The 19,636-nt window shown below is 52.3% G+C and overlaps 6 protein-coding genes across 6 annotated transcripts; 3 read left to right on the top strand and 3 right to left on the bottom strand.

Annotated features, from left to right (window-relative positions):
- Positions 1 to 1,040: 1,040 nt before the first annotated feature.
- PV08_04187 (serine/threonine-protein phosphatase PP1) lies at positions 1,041 to 2,255 on the top strand (the record flags this gene model as incomplete). Its single annotated transcript, XM_016378535.1, has 4 exons — positions 1,041 to 1,220; positions 1,295 to 1,696; positions 1,804 to 2,103; positions 2,163 to 2,255. 4 exons carry the CDS (start codon positions 1,041 to 1,043, stop codon positions 2,253 to 2,255), a joined length of 975 nt encoding a protein of 324 aa, XP_016237212.1.
- A 2,277-nt stretch (positions 2,256 to 4,532) lies between these two features.
- Positions 4,533 to 5,474, bottom strand: PV08_04186 (small COPII coat GTPase sar1; the record flags this gene model as incomplete). The annotated part of the gene is made up of 5 exons (XM_016378534.1): positions 4,533 to 4,909; positions 4,997 to 5,062; positions 5,133 to 5,172; positions 5,289 to 5,392; positions 5,456 to 5,474. 5 exons carry the CDS (start codon positions 5,472 to 5,474, stop codon positions 4,533 to 4,535), a joined length of 606 nt encoding a protein of 201 aa, XP_016237211.1.
- A 739-nt stretch (positions 5,475 to 6,213) lies between these two features.
- PV08_04185 (uncharacterized protein) lies at positions 6,214 to 8,442 on the bottom strand (the record flags this gene model as incomplete). The annotated part of the gene is made up of 1 exon (XM_016378533.1): positions 6,214 to 8,442. One exon carries the CDS (start codon positions 8,440 to 8,442, stop codon positions 6,214 to 6,216), a length of 2,229 nt encoding a protein of 742 aa, XP_016237210.1.
- Positions 8,443 to 13,723: 5,281 nt separating this feature from the next.
- Positions 13,724 to 14,017, bottom strand: PV08_04184 (uncharacterized protein; the record flags this gene model as incomplete). Its single annotated transcript, XM_016378532.1, has 1 exon — positions 13,724 to 14,017. The coding sequence occupies one exon, from the start codon at positions 14,015 to 14,017 to the stop codon at positions 13,724 to 13,726; it is 294 nt and encodes a 97-aa protein (XP_016237209.1).
- A 277-nt stretch (positions 14,018 to 14,294) lies between these two features.
- On the top strand, positions 14,295 to 16,286 carry PV08_04183 (uncharacterized protein; the record flags this gene model as incomplete). The annotated part of the gene is made up of 2 exons (XM_016378531.1): positions 14,295 to 14,602; positions 14,771 to 16,286. 2 exons carry the CDS (start codon positions 14,295 to 14,297, stop codon positions 16,284 to 16,286), a joined length of 1,824 nt encoding a protein of 607 aa, XP_016237208.1.
- Positions 16,287 to 18,226: 1,940 nt separating this feature from the next.
- PV08_04182 (uncharacterized protein) lies at positions 18,227 to 19,620 on the top strand (the record flags this gene model as incomplete). Its single annotated transcript, XM_016378530.1, has 4 exons — positions 18,227 to 18,680; positions 18,778 to 18,897; positions 18,987 to 19,208; positions 19,313 to 19,620. The coding sequence occupies 4 exons, from the start codon at positions 18,227 to 18,229 to the stop codon at positions 19,618 to 19,620; spliced, it is 1,104 nt and encodes a 367-aa protein (XP_016237207.1).
- Between the last annotated feature and the right edge of the window lie 16 nt (positions 19,621 to 19,636).

Genomic DNA, 19,636 nt, shown 5'->3' with positions numbered 1-19,636 from the left:
GCATCTTCGAGAAAAGGGGGGAGAGAACTCACGGGCTACAGCCGTTGTAATAGGGAGGTAGCCTGTAGGAAACCATGGTACGAGGAGCAAGTGTCTTTGGTAGGGGCGCCGAGGGAGCCTCACCAAGCCTTCTACGTACCCGGTGCAGCGCAGGGAGCCCAGGGGCGTATTTGTAGTGGTCAATTGGGGGGCGCGAAAAAGTGTTGCCGCTGCCGTTGGGCTGTGGCGCGTCCCCCCTGGATCCTGTCTAGGGGCCCCTCTTCTAGGCGCTTGGTGCCGTCCTTGGCCTTCTAATAGGTAGTGAGTTCTGTACCTGGGGAGGTACCTAGGTACCTAAGATTCCTAAGGCTTAGGGGTCCTGTAGGTGAGCTGTCCCGGGACTCCGTCTCCGTACTTCGCCTCGTCGACTTCGCCTCGTCTCCTCGTTCACCCTCTCTGTCGCCAGCGCCAAGACCAACACCGCTGCCAGGATTGAAAATAGCAAATCCGCCCTCCTCATCCCGCCGTCGACATTGCTTTACGCTTCCCAAATTGCTTACTTGTACTCAGTTCCATCTGCAGCCCGGCATCAGTTACTGTCGAACGGATTGCCGTCAAAGCTAATCCAAGAAGAAATCGCCCTTGCCGTCGAAACCGCTGTCCTGCGCCGCAGACCTCTGGGGCCCCCTCAGCCTGCTCGTTCCACAGACTCCCGACGCGATAACAACATCTCAGACTGCTCCAAACTCGTCACCCTGCGCACATCCATCCATCGAGGCACCAAGTTTTCTGGAGGGGCCTTCTAGCTGAGCCGTCTGCGGGCTGTTCTCCATCACCTGTTCTACACCTGGTACGTTTCACCCTGACGAGTCTGTGACTTGCGTCAGCTTCCCCTCCTTGACGCCAAAACGATCTCGAATCGACCCTGATTGTATCCAGATAGATCTGTGAACTCCTCGTAACATCCTACGCGTATCGAATTCCCCTTCCTCAAGCCTCCCGACCCTATCTGGTCGGCGCCCTCCTCCCTTCCTCCCTGCCCCGCCCGCGGCGAGAACACCATGGCAGAACAGCATGAGGTGGATTTAGACTCTGTCATTGATCGATTGCTCGAAGTCAGAGGAAGTAGACCTGGAAAGCAAGTGCAATTGCTAGAAACAGAGATTCGATACTTGTGCACAAAGGCACGGGAAATCTTCATTTCTCAGCCCATACTGCTCGAGCTGGAAGCTCCAATCAAGGTATGATAGGACGATACGAGTGCCACGATGATGGCAATACCTGAAATAGGGTCTTGCTAACCGTGCTTGGGCAGATTTGTGGCGATATTCACGGCCAATACTACGATCTTCTTCGCTTGTTCGAATACGGCGGTTTTCCTCCGGAAGCGAACTACCTCTTCCTCGGAGACTACGTGGATCGTGGCAAGCAATCGCTCGAGACCATCTGCCTGCTCCTTGCGTACAAGATCAAATACCCAGAAAATTTCTTCGTCCTGCGAGGAAACCACGAATGTGCAAGCATTAACCGTATTTACGGCTTCTACGATGAGTGCAAGCGCCGGTACAACATCAAGTTGTGGAAGACTTTTACGGACTGCTTCAACTGCTTGCCAATCGCCGCCATCATCGACGAAAAGATCTTTACCATGCACGGAGGATTGAGTCCTGATCTCAACTCGATGGAACAAATACGTCGCGTCATGCGTCCCACGGATGTAAGCCAATTGTTTTTCTTCATGTTACGCATGGATGATCCGGTGGTCATTCGGGCCATCGCGCCGAGAGCGCGTATCATGTCAAAGAAGCGTACTGACGGACATAGATTCCCGACTGCGGTCTTCTCTGCGACCTGCTCTGGTCCGATCCGGACAAGGACATCACGGGGTGGAGCGAAAACGATCGCGGTGTCTCCTTCACATTCGGCCCGGATGTCGTCTCGAGGTTTTTGCAGAAGCACGACATGGATTTGATCTGCCGTGCTCACCAGGTAGTCGAGGATGGTTACGAGTTCTTCTCCAAACGACAGCTTGTCACGTTGTTCAGTGCACCAAATTATTGTGGCGAGTTTGATAACGCTGGAGCCATGATGAGTGTCGATGAAAGCCTCTTGTGCTCGTTCCAGGTACGCCGTGCCGCATTTGGGTTCATTTACGTGGTCCATCGCTAACATGCTGGAAATAGATCCTCAAACCTGCCGAAAAGAAACAAAAGTATGTCTATGCCTCCAAGAGCTCAAGCAGGCCTACCACTCCGCCTCGCAAGTCCAAAAACTAGTCTCTCGACTTGGGCTGATACGAGATCATGATAGCAGATTTGGAAGAAGATAGGATCGCCTTCTACCTTCCCCCACGAAACGGTAACCGGTGTCTATTCTCCCACGGTTCGGCAACGCGCGATTGGACTTTCTACCCTGAAAATCCGAACCTCAATATTGATCCTGTAGATGAGTTTTTTTTGCCAATTCTAGCCTCCTCAGACTCGATACGTTGACGAATTCCCTTGGCCGAGTACGATTCTCTTTTTGCGACATCATACTCGATGACTTGCACAACAATAACGCGACGAAACATGTACTTGCAGAATCCATTACCTTCTTCCAACACAACAAGGCTGTCCAAGTGGGGAGGGTCGGGTTGAATCCAGGCACAGACTTTTCTCATGCTTTCACGAGTCAATTGACAGAGGCAAATGGACAGATGAACTCTCTGGGATCCAGGATTGTGTATGGGAAACATGGGACATGGGGCATTACTTTTTTGGCCTTGGCGGTACTAATTCAAGATGCAATCCTCGTCCTCTTTTTTATCTATTCGCGCTGTGTTAAAGTGTGTGAGCAAACGAAAGAGAAGTGAAGATGATTGGGATGGGAGATGAAATGCGAGGGGCGACCAGGCGTCGGTTTTACGCATATTCTCAGATCGTCCTCCTGTAAAATGCAAGATGGCTTGATTTTTGTTTCGTTTTCCCCTTCTTGTTTCTTTTTTCCTTTTCTTTTTCCTTTTCCTTGTGCTTGATGCTTGATGACTCGGGACTTTTGGTTACCGATTCCGTGATGACAGCGCGCGCCAAATTTTCGTTTTGTTTCGACGATCCAAGAGCAACAAAGCCAGAAGCGATTACGAGGGTGCGTTTGTGCGTTGTGCGTTTCTGTTTTGCGTGTGTTCTGTGTTTGGATTTTGGGGGGTGTGGGTTTGAGTTTGAGAGGGAGAAAGAGAAAAGCGGAAGAAGTGGTTCGGTCGTTTTATTTTTCTTTTCGATCTCGTTATTTTTTTTTTGTCCTTGGTCTGTTTTTGTTTTTCTTGGTTTTTTCGAGTGAGGGTGAGGGAAAGAGCGAGGGCAGGAAACCTTTTCACGCAAAAGGCACCTTGACCAGAGATCAGGTAGGTCAGGTCAGGTCAGGTCAGGCAGGTGCCCGTTCTGAGCATGAGTCTGATACGACAGGTACTGATGAAGTGGGTGTGCAGAGGGGACAGAGAGGATAGAAACAGAGAGAGTACTTGCTGAGATGATGGTGGTGGTGGTGCTGGGTGGTGCTGGTGAACAAAGAGAGGGAGGGAGGGAGGGAGGTTTCCCACTTACCACATACAGTAGTAAATCAGTACCTACGGGAGAGAAGGGACAATTGTCGACAACCATTCAGGATCAGTACCGTCGAATGAAAGGAAAGAAGAACTCACGCCAAAACCAAGGCCATTCTGCCTACTCTAATAAATCCAGTACTTCGACTTGTACGCCACCACCACCACCTGCAACGGCGGCAGCAGCAGCAGGGTAGTAGTAGTAGTAAGTAGGTGTAGTAGTGGTGGTAGCAACAGCGGCGACGGCGACGGCGACGGCGGTATGTTCTAGCGAGATTGAAGAACGGATATAAAGTCGTCAATACCAGTAGAAGTCCCGTAATGCCAGATTGAACCAGCAGATGTGTTGTTTGCCTAAGGTATGAAGCACTTGATTATCCATCTGGTCTAAGCCATCAGACGGTTATCATACCAAACTGCGTACAGAACAAGAACTGCGAACTGCGAACCAGAAACCGAGAAACGAGAATTTTGCTGTCCTCCAGATTGAATCGTAGCCCCATTTCGTACTCTGACATTACTCTGTAGGTACTTCGGGAGGAAGGTAGCCAGGTAGATAGGGGAGTCTCTGAGACGTCCAGTGGAAAGCAGGTCCTGGCTTGTACGCACGCACACGCAAACACACTTTTACAAAACAACAATAGAGCACTTCAGAGCACGTCTTCTTGATGGGGCAAATAAAAATGCATTCTTCTTACTCACTCAGCGTGTATTTCGGAGCAGCGACAACAACAACAACGTCCTTGCCCTTTGCCGCCACACCTTTCTTGAGCTTTGAGAGCTTTTTCCTCAGATAGGTCAAACGTATATTTCTGTTTGCAGCGAGATTTGACCCAGAGAGAAATAAAAAGCTCGTCTCGACTTGTCATTGCATGCAACGCTTGATAAATCGATCCATCGATCGTGAGCTTTACACGTACTGCGCCAACCATCGGATACCTTCACCATAACCTGCATTTTCAAATTAACCGCGTCAGAGTTTGCTACGATAATCGTCCAAAGACTCGTTCTCTTCCGGGGAGCCAAGCAGAAGGCGAAGAACAAACTCACCTTGTCTCATGACGACACTGCACATGAACACTTCGATGGGTCGGATTCCTTCCAATGGCACCTTGCCCTTGCCCGTCGTTTGATACAGACCCAGTTGATGTCTCAATTCGTCCTCCGACACGGCGTCAGGGTGATCGATCTTGTTGCCGAGGATGAGGAAAGGCGTCTTTGCGAGGTCTTCCATGGCGAGAAGAGCATCCAGTTCGGCTTTGGCTTCCGGAAGGCGTTCGTGGTCTTTGGCATCGACGAGGAAAACAATGCCAGACACTTCGGGGAAGTAATCACGCCACAGACGGCGGGCTGTAGAGGAAAGAGGAGTCGAATGTCAGCGACAAAACGAACTTTCCGCGGTTGTCTGCACGCCTGCGCATGAGACGCCACACATACCTTGCTGATGGCCACCGAGATCAAAAGTGGTGAACCTGTTGTTGCCAATTGCTAGTTCTTCGGAAGCTGTGAAAATCATAAATAGTCAGAAATGACCCGAGGGCTCGAAAGGCTGTGGGAAGGGACAAAACCGTACTGGGATGGAGGGTGGGTTGCAGAATGGCGACTCGGTCGTTCTACGCATCCAAACAGTCAGCATTTCCTTCATCTCATCTCGTCTCTCTCACACTCTCTTCTCTTTTGAGTTTTGAACTTGGACTGTGAGAGCTGAGTGTCCCGTCTGCACCCGTACCTTCAGCATGTGTAATAACGTCGTCTTTCCCGCATTGTCCAGTCCGAGGAATAGGAGTTTGGCATGTTTGTTGAGCAGGCCGAGCGAGGCAAGGATATCGTAGACTGTGAAACAACCATATCAGTGAGTATTTGTGACAATGTCCAGGATCGATATCTCCCACATACACCAATTGATGATCCACATGATGCGGTCAAGATTCTAAGGATACGCAGACACGATAACCGATACTGACGACAAATCTCTATCGCTGAGGAAGGACAAAAGAACGGGGACGTCGAAGTTTGGGCCGAGTCTCTTTTCTCACTTTAGCGGTTCTCAAGGGCGATGAACAAGCGGCCAGATGTCATGTCATGTCACGTTGTTGGGCGATGCACTTTGAGATACTTGCTGCACAGTGTCATGTCGCGCCAAGTGAACTCGTGCACGTGACTGGCTTCGGCGACTTCCATTCTCACCGAGGGACAGAGGACACGACTATTCTACACTGCTTCTACACTGTAACCACACAACACTACACGTGTACAGTGCAACAGCCGTAACTGAGGGACATTGCAAACAAGGCAATTTATCAATTTGGATGTGTGCATTCAGGCTCTCGATCGAGTCTTGACCCGAGAGAAGCTCTGCATTCTGAGGACCATGCTGATGGTCATATGTATCTACCCCATCCCATAAAACGCCCAAGGCCATGCTCGGAATATGGATGCATACTCAATGAAAAAATGATGCCCAGCCGAGTCCACATGGACTTCTCAGGAGTCCATCCGTATATGAAAGGTCATCAGGCCCTGGTGCAGAAGGCAGCCCCGGACGCTACTAAAAAAGAGGGTTCAACACCCTCGAAAAGAAAAGTCGTACAACTAAAAAAGTATGTGCAATGCTGGCACCATGGCCATGTGTGACAACAGGTGGTTCCAATGAATCAAAGCGAAATCACCAGTTGAGTTTGTTGGCCGACGCCATAGCCTTTCATGCGCTCGGCGCATTCAAGACCAAGCTCCCTCATTCTTTGGGCACCACGGCCGCGGAGAGGTTTGCGTTCAGCTTGTTCTTTTGCTACCTTGCGACAGTGTTGACGCCAGAATTTTTCTTTTCTCTTCTGACGCTTCTTCTCTAGACCAATAACGATGTCGACCGGGCCTCGAACATGCAGATCCGCACGCGGAGGTTCCTCGATGGCAGGCGTAACAGCCCCCGAGGCAATGTTGGAAATGGATGCGCTTCCAACCTTGAAGTTTTTGAAGAATGGGTTGGGAGTGTCTGGAAGAGATGCCGTACGTTCCATGTTGGGTCGCTGGGCCAAGCCCCTCATGTGCAACTGAGGAGTCTTGACACCAGTCGGAGATCCTCGCGGTGAGCGTAAACGGGCAGGTGGAGGCGGAGACCTCAGTCTCGTTGGAGAGTGTCCGAAGAGTCTCCTTGGTGGAGGAGATCGAGCCACCATGTGCTTGGGTGGCGGTGACCGATGCACCACGCGGCGAGCTGGATATCCATGCCGAGGCGAAGGCTCCCGGGGAGAAGCGATTGACGTCTTGCGGCGTCCGCGGATATCTTCAAGGGCACCAAACTGCTCGGTGAGCCAGCGAGGTTCATCCGAGCTAGGATGGGAGTGCACCACGTCATCGACCTCATCTTCCTCTTCCTCAGGATCGGTGGTGGGGAAACTTGGGTCGATGTCCTGCGGGATTGGAATGTGTCTCTCGCGTTTGCGTTGTTCACGGCAGGAGATGTAGGCGGCTTCCAACGGACGATCCTCATCGAGAGTGCCACAGACAAAGTCTGTGCTATCCGGGAGTTCTGGTGTTCCAGGCCTCATCTTGGAAATGCGATGGCCGTTAGCATGGTACTTGCCAAGTGGTCTTCTAGCTGAGAAAAGTGGAAGCGCCCCAGAATGTTCTTCGGAATCTACAGAGCTGGCGTCAGAATGACGGCGAGAGCTGAAGTGGGTAATCTGCATGTTGTCAATGCTCGTGTTGCGAGTGGTGGTTCTGGTGGGGGCCCAGAACTGGCACTCTGATCCCGCATCACTCTCCTCGTCAGAGCTGGCGAAACCTCCTTCGTCGTCGGATTCATTTCCGCCGTCCGACTCCTCATCAGAGGGAGCAAAGTCGTCAACATGTGCTTCGTTGTCCTCAAGCTCCTCTTCGAATTCTTCCTGCTCGCGCTCTTCTTCCTCGGCCTCCTCTTCGGCTTCCCGACCGATCTGACGGATCTTGTTTTCTTTCTTCATGCAGTCGTCTAGGGTCAGTTTTTCTTTGTGCTGGTTAGGCCTGTCGATCCACGCATCCGTCTCGTCATGTGAGCTGCCGAATTCATGGAAAGTAGCTTTAGGTGAGGGTGGGTTGACCCTGGCTCGATCAGCGGAAGCCGCGATAGTGGTATCAGCTGACCGGCCGGTGAGGTCGTTCGAGTCTGTACTTTGTCTGCGCCTCGAGGGGGCCGGCGACAGACGACGAGGAGACTTTTGCTCGATGCGCAACTTGGAAGGCTGAGATTTGCCTTCGCCGGAACTTGTGCGGGTAGGACAAGCAAATGTAAGCATGCACTTCCTCTTGGGCGGCTCTGTCTCTGCAGCAACGTTCGTTGTCGGCACCGAGACATCGTCTTTGCTCTTCTCAGAATCGGTGCCAGCGCAAGCGAACATGATGCAGCGCTTCCGACCAAGACTCTTCTCGACCGCAGCTTCACCAACATTGGCGACGCTTGGTCGTTCATCCTGGCAGTTCGGTGCGATGACTATCTTTGAAGGGGTGGGAGAGGGTTTGTTGCCGTTCAACAAGCCTGTAAAACGACCCGGAGGAGGTGGCGGACTCGGCGTCGCGGAACGGGAGGGACTGGTAAGATCTCCATCGCTTGTCAACTCAGCGGTAGAGGTCATGCTCGCCGTGCTATGGGAGGAGGTTGTCGAAAGGCCACGGGTCGCAGTGGAGACAGGAGAAGGCTCGTCGTGTTTTGACTCGGCCATGATGGCACGGGTCAGGAGAGATTCACGGTGGGCACGCTGTAGAGCGAGGGAACGAGTTCGAGTAGGCATCTTGAGCGACGCGAGGTGATCGTCCGGAGGTTCATCTGCCTCAGCGCTGACCTCATCGTCGGACAGAGCAACGGTAGGAGCGTTGGAGAAATTGAACATTTTCAAAAGGCTCTGCATGGTTGAATATCCGCCGGTTTGGTCTCTGTCTCTTTGGTGATGTGCCATGTGAGGCTGAGGGCGGTGGTAGGTTGATTTATGGGTTTGTGGGATCTTGCGAATCCTCTTATCCTCCTTGAAAGGAGTTTCGTCCGGCACGACAAGAACACGAATCCCGAAAAGGACTGTGTCTGTTTGGTACGGTTGGCCCTGAGGACCGCCGTTGTTATAAGTGGGATCTCGACATGGTGGTAGGATGTGAAAATGGTTGGACTCGACTGAAGACAGAATACACCGTAGGATAGAAGGCGAGAAGAGGAGAACGTCCGAAGACAACTCAGGTGATATCTAAAATGGTCGAGTAAGGTGGGTGGCGCTGTACGGACTGCGCAAGGGTGTCGGAAGCCGTAGGACGGACGAGGCGCTAGACGCGGTTCTGAGCGGCCACCAGGTATTTCGCGACAAACCGAAGATTGCTTACGCAAACTCCAGATGAAGCGGAAAGAAGGCGGTAGAGTCGATTGACAACAGGAAGAGGACGGAAGGAGAGGGAGAGGAGAGGGAGAGGAGAGTTGGGAGGGTGGTGGTGTGGTAGGGTTGGAGGGAAGAGAAGAGAAGTCGGGATGGCTGTGGCTGTTTTGATGAGGGAAAAGTGCGGGCAGCAGCTGCAGCGCGAGAATTATTAGAGAATTGGAGATTTGTGAGCAGGTCGGCAGTGCCAGAGCCAGCGGTCGGCGGTGGCAGCCAGTAGGATCGGGGGGCAGAAAGAGTTTGACTGACGAGACCAAAACAGGATTTTTCGCTGGTGCGGTGGATACAGCACCATTACGAGCCACGACTCCGGACGGCCGTATTGCTGCGACAAGGTGGTCCGGAGGGGCCGCCGGTCGATCTCTAGGCGTGGGAAAATCCTGTTGCGCTGGCAAATTGGGCTTTGTCAGACCGCGGCAATTAGGGTTCCCTACACGCTGCGGCTCCAGGCACACTAGCCACGCCGGGAACCACAAGCCTCCTGTGTTACAGGTGCCTTAGGGACCACGACAACACTTCCTTTAGGCTTTGTTGGTGGCGCCTAAACACGCCTAACCACGACGCCGCGCCGAGCACCTGCTGGAACCGCCTGGGCCTCACTAGGTACGATGACCTGAAGCCATTCTCGTATAGCTCAACAATCTGTAAGCACTCCGTCCACTGCACAAGAATATATGCGAATTATGCCACGGGTATCGACAGGATTGTATTGGATCCCTCAACCTCTCCCTCGACGTCTTCACCAAACCCACCGATTTCTCCTCGTCCCCCCTGCTCAAACTCATGGAACGAATCGGGCCAAGGGCTGAAATTGTAGCCACCCGCTCGCTCCCACTCGCAACTGACCACGGCCTTTGATCGGTGAGAAGCCGCAATACTGTACTTGTCGACGACGTCGTCCGTCTACTCCACACAATCCTTCTCTTGTCGCTGTCCTAGTGGTGTCGCATCAACGGTCTGATGTGCATGTCACAGCCCTGCCGATCCTCTTGCATACAACAAACCACGGGGTACCCTTCTTAGCTGATGATGCCTGTGTGCCTGGTGTGCCAGGCAACGTCACGGTTCTATTCTTGCTGATCAGGGTTCTCTTCACCAACGACACGGGATCAGGGGACGCGGTTGACGTATTTGATCGAGGTACAAGTGACCATCCGTTGCGAAGTCCCTGGCAACATGGACCCTGTTGGGCAGCCTACGGAACTACGCTTCAGGATGCTCGGATTCGAAGGTATGACCTCAATACTCCCATTTCCATGTCACGGTCTCTTTCCTGCCAGGTCTCAAGTATCTGACTCTTCACATCCCTGGCCCCTGCATCCTCCAATGCCTGGTTCGACCCCAAGTCTCATCTCTACATGCGTCATAGCGATGCCCATGTGTTCTGTCGATGCTGCTGTACAACCCTCCAACCTCTACCGAGGACGTGCATCGCCGGAGTAGCATCTCCAGGTGCTGGGACTCGTATAGTACGAGAACATGTTCGGGCCCTGCTCCCTGCTACCTAGAGCATTCCCTACAGTGGTCCCTATAGGCAAGAGAGATGACGTCAATCACTCCGCTCCCAATTCAGTCCCCTCGCGAATATCCGTGCGGCCATGTTGCCCACATCAGGCACATAATAATGATCCTGTAACATCCACACGGCCACACACGCGCACACATACACACACACACACACTACTGCACCGTAAGAGTTCCGTCCAGCTCACCACACCGCTGTCTGGCTCAGGCACACCTTGGCTGATCTGACGTCCCATAATCTTACCTTGCCCCTCTGGTTCCCTGACGGACGGGCCGTGCAGTGCGAGATGCAGATGACTTCTTGGAGTGAGTGTGGAATCGTGATGCAAAACCGTGACAAACGTAATCTCCATCCCTCGAATCTTGCCGCACCTGACCCTTCACGCCGGGCATGCATGCACGCATGCATTCGACTTCAGGGAGCTTCTGGCGCTACTTTGCATCTCCAACAGCTTGTAAGGAAACCTCCAAGTATGAACCGCCAACCGGAGCACGGCTTCGCTTCATGTAGCTCTCCACCACATGGCGACAGTCCACAGCGGCCCGTATTTTCGCCCATTTATGCTTCTGGGCTAGCACCCACTGAACACAATGGTGAGAAGCGAGCAGCACTTGCACGTTTACTGTACAGAGCGCTAGGCGGTGACCCAATCGGTCACGAGAGTGCTCAGACCTCTGGGAGCATCTAGAACAGATGGCGTAATCATTCGAGAACACGGGGGTTCGAGTACGAGCAGACGCTCGGACAGTCGACGAGATGCCAACTCGACGCGGTCAAAACCAGTACCAAACGTGTGGGAAAATAGACGTGGTGCGGACAGGTTCGAGGATCCTCGTCCTCACAGCACTTGGACTTTAGTTGCCGCGCTTAAGATCTGGCAAGCATGTGACCCTGGTCTCTTGCTTTGGTTGTTCTGTAAGGATGAAACGCAAGTAATTAGCAGCCACATCCACCCTCTCATCTTCCAACGACACGCGAAAAGCTACTTACGGTAGCCAAGCAGTCTGTCTGCGAGGAAATCGGCCACAGATCAGTGGATGTCGAGCGCCTCCAGAGGCAGCATAATTGGGTGGTGAAGAGGCAAGCGATGGATTGTTGGAGTCGAGGTGGACCACTCCGTCGGGCAAGCTGACATTTTTTCTATGAGGCATTTTCCCAGGACAAATCACAGGCGGGCAGAGCTAATGCACCGCTTGCTCCAGCACTCTCCTCCCCCCACGCTTAGATACCCGCATGCAGCAAGCTGCGAAGGAAGCTTTTCCTCATCTGCGAAATCATCCGATGATCGTATCTAGCGCATCTCGTATTGTAGTCGTTGGTTGCTTCTGCGACAACCCTCAGCGAGGGATCGAGGGGTTCTCGTTTCCAACCAATGCAAACGCATTCTGAGAAAGAACCGGATTGGGGTCAAGACTTGCCTATTCCAGAAATTCCCTGTGAAATCCGTCGACCAACACGCCCGTACAAGCCAACCAAAAGGCCAAAGCCTGCTTGATGCCTTAAGGGTGCCTCATTCAATCGCTTTAACCCGCAAAGGAAGCTGTACTCGTGCGGGCGCAGAATGCTGCCGACCAAAGCCTGACAATACTCCCTCCTCATCGGGCTGAGCACCTCGTTTCCCTAAATAATTGTGCAGAGTCGGGATCAGATTGTATGGTACAGTACTACTCCGTACGTCTTTTGAATGTTAAATAATGACGGACCATGTATGGGTTCTTCACCGCATCCTTGACTTCTGTTTTTTTGTTTGTCTGTGGAGTTGATGGCCCTGTTTCAGGTTTAGCAGCGAGCCGAACACAAGCTACACTATTGTACCATGCGGGGAGCATTTTTATTACTTGTACAGTACGGATGCAACTCCAGCACACGAAGGTAATCTCCGCCTCATCCCAGTCCGTTCCTCACATGACAAACAGGCTTGCAACTCTGTATGCTCACCGCATGTTCTTCCCGCAACAAGGGAGATGCGAGGGAGGGAAGATCATACACGTCTTGACCATCTGACATCCTGGGTGGTGGACAGACCACATGAGCTTGACCCGTGGACGAACTTTGCAAAAACACGTTTATTGGTTAATTCCTCTCAGGAGAGTCGGGCATCACCGTCGCCTAAGGGGACACTCCTAACGTCAAATGTACTGTGTTGTTGACAGGTTCAGGAGCCGCCGATCTGTTGTCGTCTCGAGCGAAAACTAGACGAGCTTTCGTTCTACTATACATAGATCATTAGGCACTCCGTAGGTACTCGCGCTATCCTCCCTCGGCCCGTTTATGATTAGTCTCTCGCCGCTTTATTACGCCTTCGGCTCACCTGCTGTTTCCCATTCGGTCCTTGGGCGCGCCTCTAGAGTTCTGCCAGAGCCTGAGCCTGAACCTCTGAGTCTCTGATGCCTGTTTCATACACAACGTCAACGTTCGTGAACTTAGAGGATGGGATCTGTTTGAGACGCTGCGGAATCCGCAATATGGCGCCCTTCCCTGACGAACTCGAAACTGATCAATAAGGCTCCTCGTACCATATTGTGCTCTTCCGCGAGACAGTAGTCAACCTCAATCCCTGTGTTCGGGTGGAAAGCTGAGATCCAGCGTCTCTCTTATGCACTATTATGCAAATACAATCTCGTCTATAGCATAGCAGAGCGACATCAAGCATTAACTGGACCAGCGAACTATGCCTTCGCTGGCCCTCCTTCATACTCGGCGTGATCTCATCATCTTCCCATTGGCCTCGTCGGTCCGCTTCTCTTGTCTCCTTAGTAGACCTCGTTCGACCTTTGCTTCCACCTTTTCAGTGAAGCTGCCGTGACAATACCTGGAATATAGTATGAATGAACCCTCCCCCCCCCCCTCCCCCCCCTTCTCCTTTTACTGCAATCTCTCTTTTTGTTCTGGTCCGAGAAATTTGGAGTTCCGGCGGTACGGCGTTCAAGGTGCACGGGTGGGTTTGCAGGGAACCATCAGGGCGAGGAAAGTCGCGAGGAACTCCTTTTGGGTTCTGACGCTCAGAAGTTTTCCATCTTGTACACATCGTATGAAGGTTCCTCGTACGGATGAGCACTGGGAGACATAGACATGTTAGGGATACCAGGGTCAAGAGTACGATTCTTGTTGAGAGGCAAAAAGGATCGACTTTCTTTTTGCTTTGGCTTCAACAAATATAAAAAACCGCTTATCGAGGGGAGAGAGAGAGAGAGAGAGAGAACAGATGAATGATGATGACAATGACAAGCAAAGGCAGAGAGAGGCTTACGCTTTCAGCGCCTCGACTGCTTTCCTCACGACGTCTTCGCCAACACACAGAGTCTCAACCTTGGCCGATTCCACGAACTCCAAGTTTCCAACGGTGCCAATGTGAGGATTGGCCTTGTCTCCTGGTCGGAACTGTCCAGTGCCCATGGTGGTAAAACAACATTCAGTGTAGTTGCCTGGACCAGGGTACCGGCCAGCCCCGGCGGCAAAGATGGCCGCCTTGCATGCTTCCAGACTAGATACCGGGACGTTGAATACGAGCTTGAATTTTTGGACGGTGGCAGCAGCCATTCTCAAGGGGTGGCTGTTAAGGGAATTATTAAGTACAATGAACAAGAGTTCGCGACCTTTGATCAACAATGAAGACAGAGAGCCACCCCTCCATATCTTGGCTATCAAGACACGTGAGGGGATTTGCACGGCGGCCTCCGGATTTTCCCTGTAGCGCATTGGGGCCCGGGACGTCCGGAGGCCTTCGACGCTTGTGCCACGACTACCACTCAACGTCCGATTATCATAGACAATCAACTAATTCATTAACACTTTGTTCCACAGGGCAGCACTCAAGATGACTGTGTATTCTCCCGTACCGCAAAGTCCTTATCGCTTCACCGATATTGAGACCGAGACGTCATTCCGAGTGTTAGAACTTCTCCATGGCAAGGACGATGAGCCGATATCATGCCTCCTCCACCTTGCAGACTGGACCCAACCTCCTGCATATGAAGCCTTGTCCTATGCCTGGGGCGATCGCAAGATGAGCGCGGCCATCAAATGTCATGGGAAACGGCTTGAGGTGGGACGGAATCTCCATACTGCTCTGGCTCACCTGCGATTACCAGACCGGTCGAGGTTTCTGTGGGTTGATTGCCTCTGGTAAGTTGTTGTCTCGTGTCTCCTTGACCGGGCTTTCAGTGAAGACGCACAGTTCAAGAGACATTCCAGGAATCTCGATGCCATGTAATCTGTAATCGGGCTATAACTCTCTCTATCTTCCTCTCTCTGGTACCTGCTCTGTGAACTCTGACCATGCTCTAATTTCAGCATGAATCAAACAAACATTCCTGAGCGGAATCAGCAAGTCAAGCAGATGCGCAGGATTTACGCAAAGGCCACAGCCGTACTAACGTGGCTCGGGCCGGACTCCCCGGATCGCTTGGCAAAGACCGCAACCGACGCGGTTCGAGTGATTTCAGACTTCCTCTGTGCACGCCTCAACATCCAAATCGCGAATCTAAGCACAAGGAGCAACGTGTACCAAGAAATCCTGTACGAGAATCGCCGCGCTCTTCCACCGCCTAATGAGTGTGACTTCAGCTCTGGAGCCACATGGCAGGCTCTTAACTGGTTCTACTCTCATTCCTACTTCACACGCCTGTGGATCATCCAAGAAATAAATGCCAGCACAAATCGCATCGTCCATTGCGGCCGTGAAAAGATCGAATGGGATCATGTGGATCTCGTTGCAGGCTACATGATTATGGACACAGCCTTCTCAAACAACTTCGGCTTCTCCAAAACGCACTGCTGGTGGGCCGCGACGGTGACAACGGAACGCATGCGCACCCCTAAGAATTGGCTGTCTATGCTCTATCTAGCTTCCAACTTCTCCTGCGAGGACGATCGAGACATGATCTATGGCCTCCGGGGGCTGATGGAATTGCCTGAACCTAGTGAGCAGGCGGCCCTGTTGAACCCTGACTATGCCAAATCATCCGTAGAGGTCTTTCGCGACTCGGTGGAGGCGGCATTCCTGGATTTCCAGAACACCGACGTCCTGTTGTATCTCGTTGGCGATGAATCACCCTCATGGATCCCCCGCTGGGAACGATCAATGCTGTTCCGGAACCCATTCCGTTTTGGCAAGTCGCTGCCCTGGAAACCTGCCAGCGACAGCAAACCGCAATATAGAATTGACACAGGCCTGAACGTTCTTCATCTCTCAGGGTTTCTTATCGACACGATTCAGTCAGTCTATTCATACAACGAGCGGTACTTCAGCAACGCAATGCTCAACTCAGGCGAGGGCAGGGAGGAGTTGCAACAAGCCTGGCCTAAAATCCTCGGCATACTCGCGGACAGTCAGCAGCCGCCATCCTCATCCGTAAGCACAACGCTCCTCACGGCTGTTGCAACCGCTCTCTCCTTCGGCGTCGATGCCGATGCCAACCCTGCAGACCCACAGGTTTTGCTCTACAACTTCATCGCATACCTCTCCCTCATCCTCCCTCCCGAAATATACGCCCACTACATCCCATCTGACCTCTCCGAGGCCGCTGATGCCAAGGGCAACGGGGACGCCTTCGGCAAACCAGTCTGGGATTTTGCCTATCCTGAGTCAGGATTCTTTATTACCTCGACAGGCCTGGTGGGATGTTCCGTCTGCGTGCCACAGCAGGGTGACTTGGTGATTGCTGCTTTGGGAAGTACTTACCCTTCCGTCATTCGACCATGGCAGGACGGAGAACGATTCTTGATAAGAGGCTACGCTTTTGTAGATGGGGCCATGAGAGGTGAGAGAGCAGCGGGCGGTGAGATCAGAGTGTTTGACTTCCATTGATAACACTATACTGTAGCATAATCGTCCCCAAGCTCTGGCTAGTATTGGGCGGCACAAGCTAATTGCTCCCTCTCTCTCTCTCACTCTCTCTCTCACTCTCTCTCTCTCTCTCTCTCGCAGAGACACACACAGAGGATTACAACTGAAACAAATCGAATCGCATCGTTAGGACCGGGATTTACGCCAACTTACCAGTCCGATGCATCTGGATTTTGACGGTCGAGGGAAATAAGAGATGGTGGTTCGTTTGGACATGAGGAAGAATGTGCGTGGTCAAGGACGGGATGTGGATGGAGACGGGATGCTGTGGTTGAAGGAACAACGATCGCTCTCGGAGATGGGCAATCAAAGCTCAGGCGCTGGCAGGGTTGTAGTTAGTGTACAAGTATGTGTGAAGCCGAAATACAAAATGGTAGCCCCAGGCGGGATGATTTACGAGGGTTCATCAAGCAGGAGAGACGTTCTAAGCGCCTAGGCTGTAGACCAAATATCTCAAACAATAGAGCGCAATGCAAAGAAGAATCAAAAGTACTTGTACAATGAACGATCTACTGTAAAGATAATTCCATACCAAGGAAAATTTAGCAACAATTGTAAGATTATCGCCCACAGCTTAGGGGCCAGATTAAGGAGGCCCCTTATTTACTCAAGTTAAAGTGGCCTTTAACCACTCTCTAACTTGAGGATCGATCAAACCATCACGTAGCAATTACAATTTTCATTCTCAAGTAATAGAGCTGCTAATTCATTATCTCAAACTTACTATCTACTCGTAAAGTGATGCGGACTTCGACTCATGGCACGGACAACACGTCCATCAATATGTTTGTTGATTATTTACGTCTCTAGCCTTTTAAAGAGGGGAGCTCTGACTGTTGCCTCTCGTTTACAGTACAGTACGCGGCAGCAGCTCCTTAGTGGCGGTACAGCAGGAGATGAGTCTCTCTTTACTAGACCAAAGGTTGGTGCCCAGGAAGATCTTCCATCACCAGAAGGCCACAGCCTGAGGAGCTTCAAGTTGATCCCCCTTGAAACCCCTTCACTATTTTCCTAGGGCTAATCTCATCCTAGAACTGTACAACACATCTATCGTCTGAGACAAAATCAATTAATGGATGCAAGAACCTGTGGAATGAGCGGGTCCACAAGGCACGATGCCATCGGTCGCACAACAGCGATCCCAGCTCGAAATTTATCCATGAGAAGACGTTGTAAGTTTGAGGTGGCTGGACAAGTCAGAAAAATATAGCAGGCGTTGGTCTGTTTTCCTGGTACGCGTGGATCAATCTCATTCATTTTCATAGCAGGTCTCATCGCCAAATCCTTCCTGCTCACTCGTTCTCTCTGCAGTAGAAAGCACTAGACGTGATCGACACGGTCGCGTCGTATTACTGTAGAGCGAGGATTATGACTCTCGCCACCGGTGAGCAGGGACGTTAGTCGTAGACCTGCAAGGCTGTGTGTGACCTGCAAGGCTGTGTGTGACCTGCAAGGCTGGCACCCATCCCCACAAATCCTTTATCGTCGGGACGATGGACAAATAGCAGCAGGCTACAACTTCGGCGGGACCCGCCGCGTCTCCTTGTTCTTCGTTCCGCTGGAGGGGTTTCAGGGGAACAGAATGTTGTGATTTGGTGCACTTCAGACGATGGCACCAAGAAGCAGCAAAAGACCCCGGGCCCCGAGCCATGCCGTCCCCAACTTTCGGCACGGAATCGCACATGCGGAATCTGATTATACAGGAATTCCGGGAGCCGAGGCCGATTGATCCAAATGGGTAGCCATCACAGGGGAGCCTAATCCATCTTGAATTTGCGCTCGCACGGTTACTCTCCTGCTGCCCTGGCCTTGTGGATGTACGTTCTTTTTTCAGGTAACGGATCAGGACAGTGGGATCAGATCCCCTTCAGCATTCCTCGGGAACCATCACAACCTGAATCATGGCTATATCGACCGTAGCTGAGCGCTTGCTTCGCCCGTTGATCCAAGGGGTATCGCTGCCTCTGAGGCTCTTCCAAGATCCGTTCTTCACCGGCGTGGCCCTATTCGCACTGACTCGAGCACCCGTGCAGCACCGAAATCGACTTTTGACCTTGTTGCGCGAGAGAGGGTTATCGAGTGACTGTATGCGCACGCTGATCTATGTCTTGAAAGGCCTTTTCGCCGCCGGCGTGCTTCTGAGAGCCAACCAAGCCTTGAACGCGCTGGCGCTGAAGATGTGGCACTTGAGAAAACCGGGCGCTTCGTACCAGTTCGGTGCGCCGGGCAAGCCCGAGCTCGTCGTCGTCACCGGGGGGTGCAGCGGGTTTGGATATGAAATGGTAAAAGGGTTCAGCAAGTACGCGCGGGTGATTATTCTCGACGTCACGCCGGTGCCTCCTGAACTGGCGATGAGTATGTTATTGTCTCCAAACGCACCCACCTTCTCCAGGAAGTCGTCGTCGTTGTCATCGTCCAATGGCAACCCTGTTGATCTCGAGTATCTCTCTAGTTCCCGATGTTCATTACTACCAGTTGGATCTCGCCGATTTCCCGGCCATCGAATCCACTGCCGAACAGATCCGCCGCGACCACGGAGACCCAAGTGTTCTCATCAACAATGCTGGCATGGGTATGGGCGGGACTCCCCGGATCTTAACAATATGACCCCTTTTTCTCAGGGGAAAAATGAAAAAAGTACTGACCTGACCTACTGGATAGTCTCTGGAACGACCGTGATTGGCAGCAATGCCAAGTTGACGGAGCGGATCTTCAAGGTCAATGTCGCCTCACACTTTATCCTCATCAAGGAATTCCTCCCTGCCATGCTCAAGGCGAAGAAGGGCCACGTCGTGACCATGGCTTCGGTCGCGAGCTTCTTCACCAAGCCAGGGACCATCGACTATTGCTGCACCAAGGTCGCAGCCCTGTACCTCAACGACGGTAAGTAGAACAAAAATTTGTGTTGTCATGCCATGTCATGTCATCTCTCGTCATAAAAAGAAGAAAGTCAGATTCTCACTAGGCGGTGGACGCCTCGGTTGTAGGACTTCGAGCGGAACTGCGCGACCACTACGAAAATGGCCGGTGCATCCAGACGACCTCGGTGCATCCGGGCTGGCACGCGACCGGCATGACGGCGCGGCACAGGGCCAGGATGGAGAAGAATGGAGCGAGGATGGCTCCTGCGAGCGACGTCAGCGATGCCATCATCGAGCAAGTTCTCGCCGGGAGGAGTGGCCGGATTTTCATGCCCAGGGGTGAAGCGAGGCGCACAATGAACCGGAATTGGCCCATCTGGCTTCAAGATGCTGTCGCTCATCTGGATGACCGGAGCATGATCCGTGTTGGCTGATGGGCCAGTGCAAAGA

The sequence above is a fragment of the Exophiala spinifera genome (genome assembly GCF_000836115.1).
Source record: "Exophiala spinifera strain CBS 89968 unplaced genomic scaffold supercont1.3, whole genome shotgun sequence".
Lineage (NCBI taxonomy): Eukaryota > Fungi > Ascomycota > Eurotiomycetes > Chaetothyriales > Herpotrichiellaceae > Exophiala > Exophiala spinifera.
This window is presented reverse-complemented; position numbering and strand designations above follow the sequence as displayed.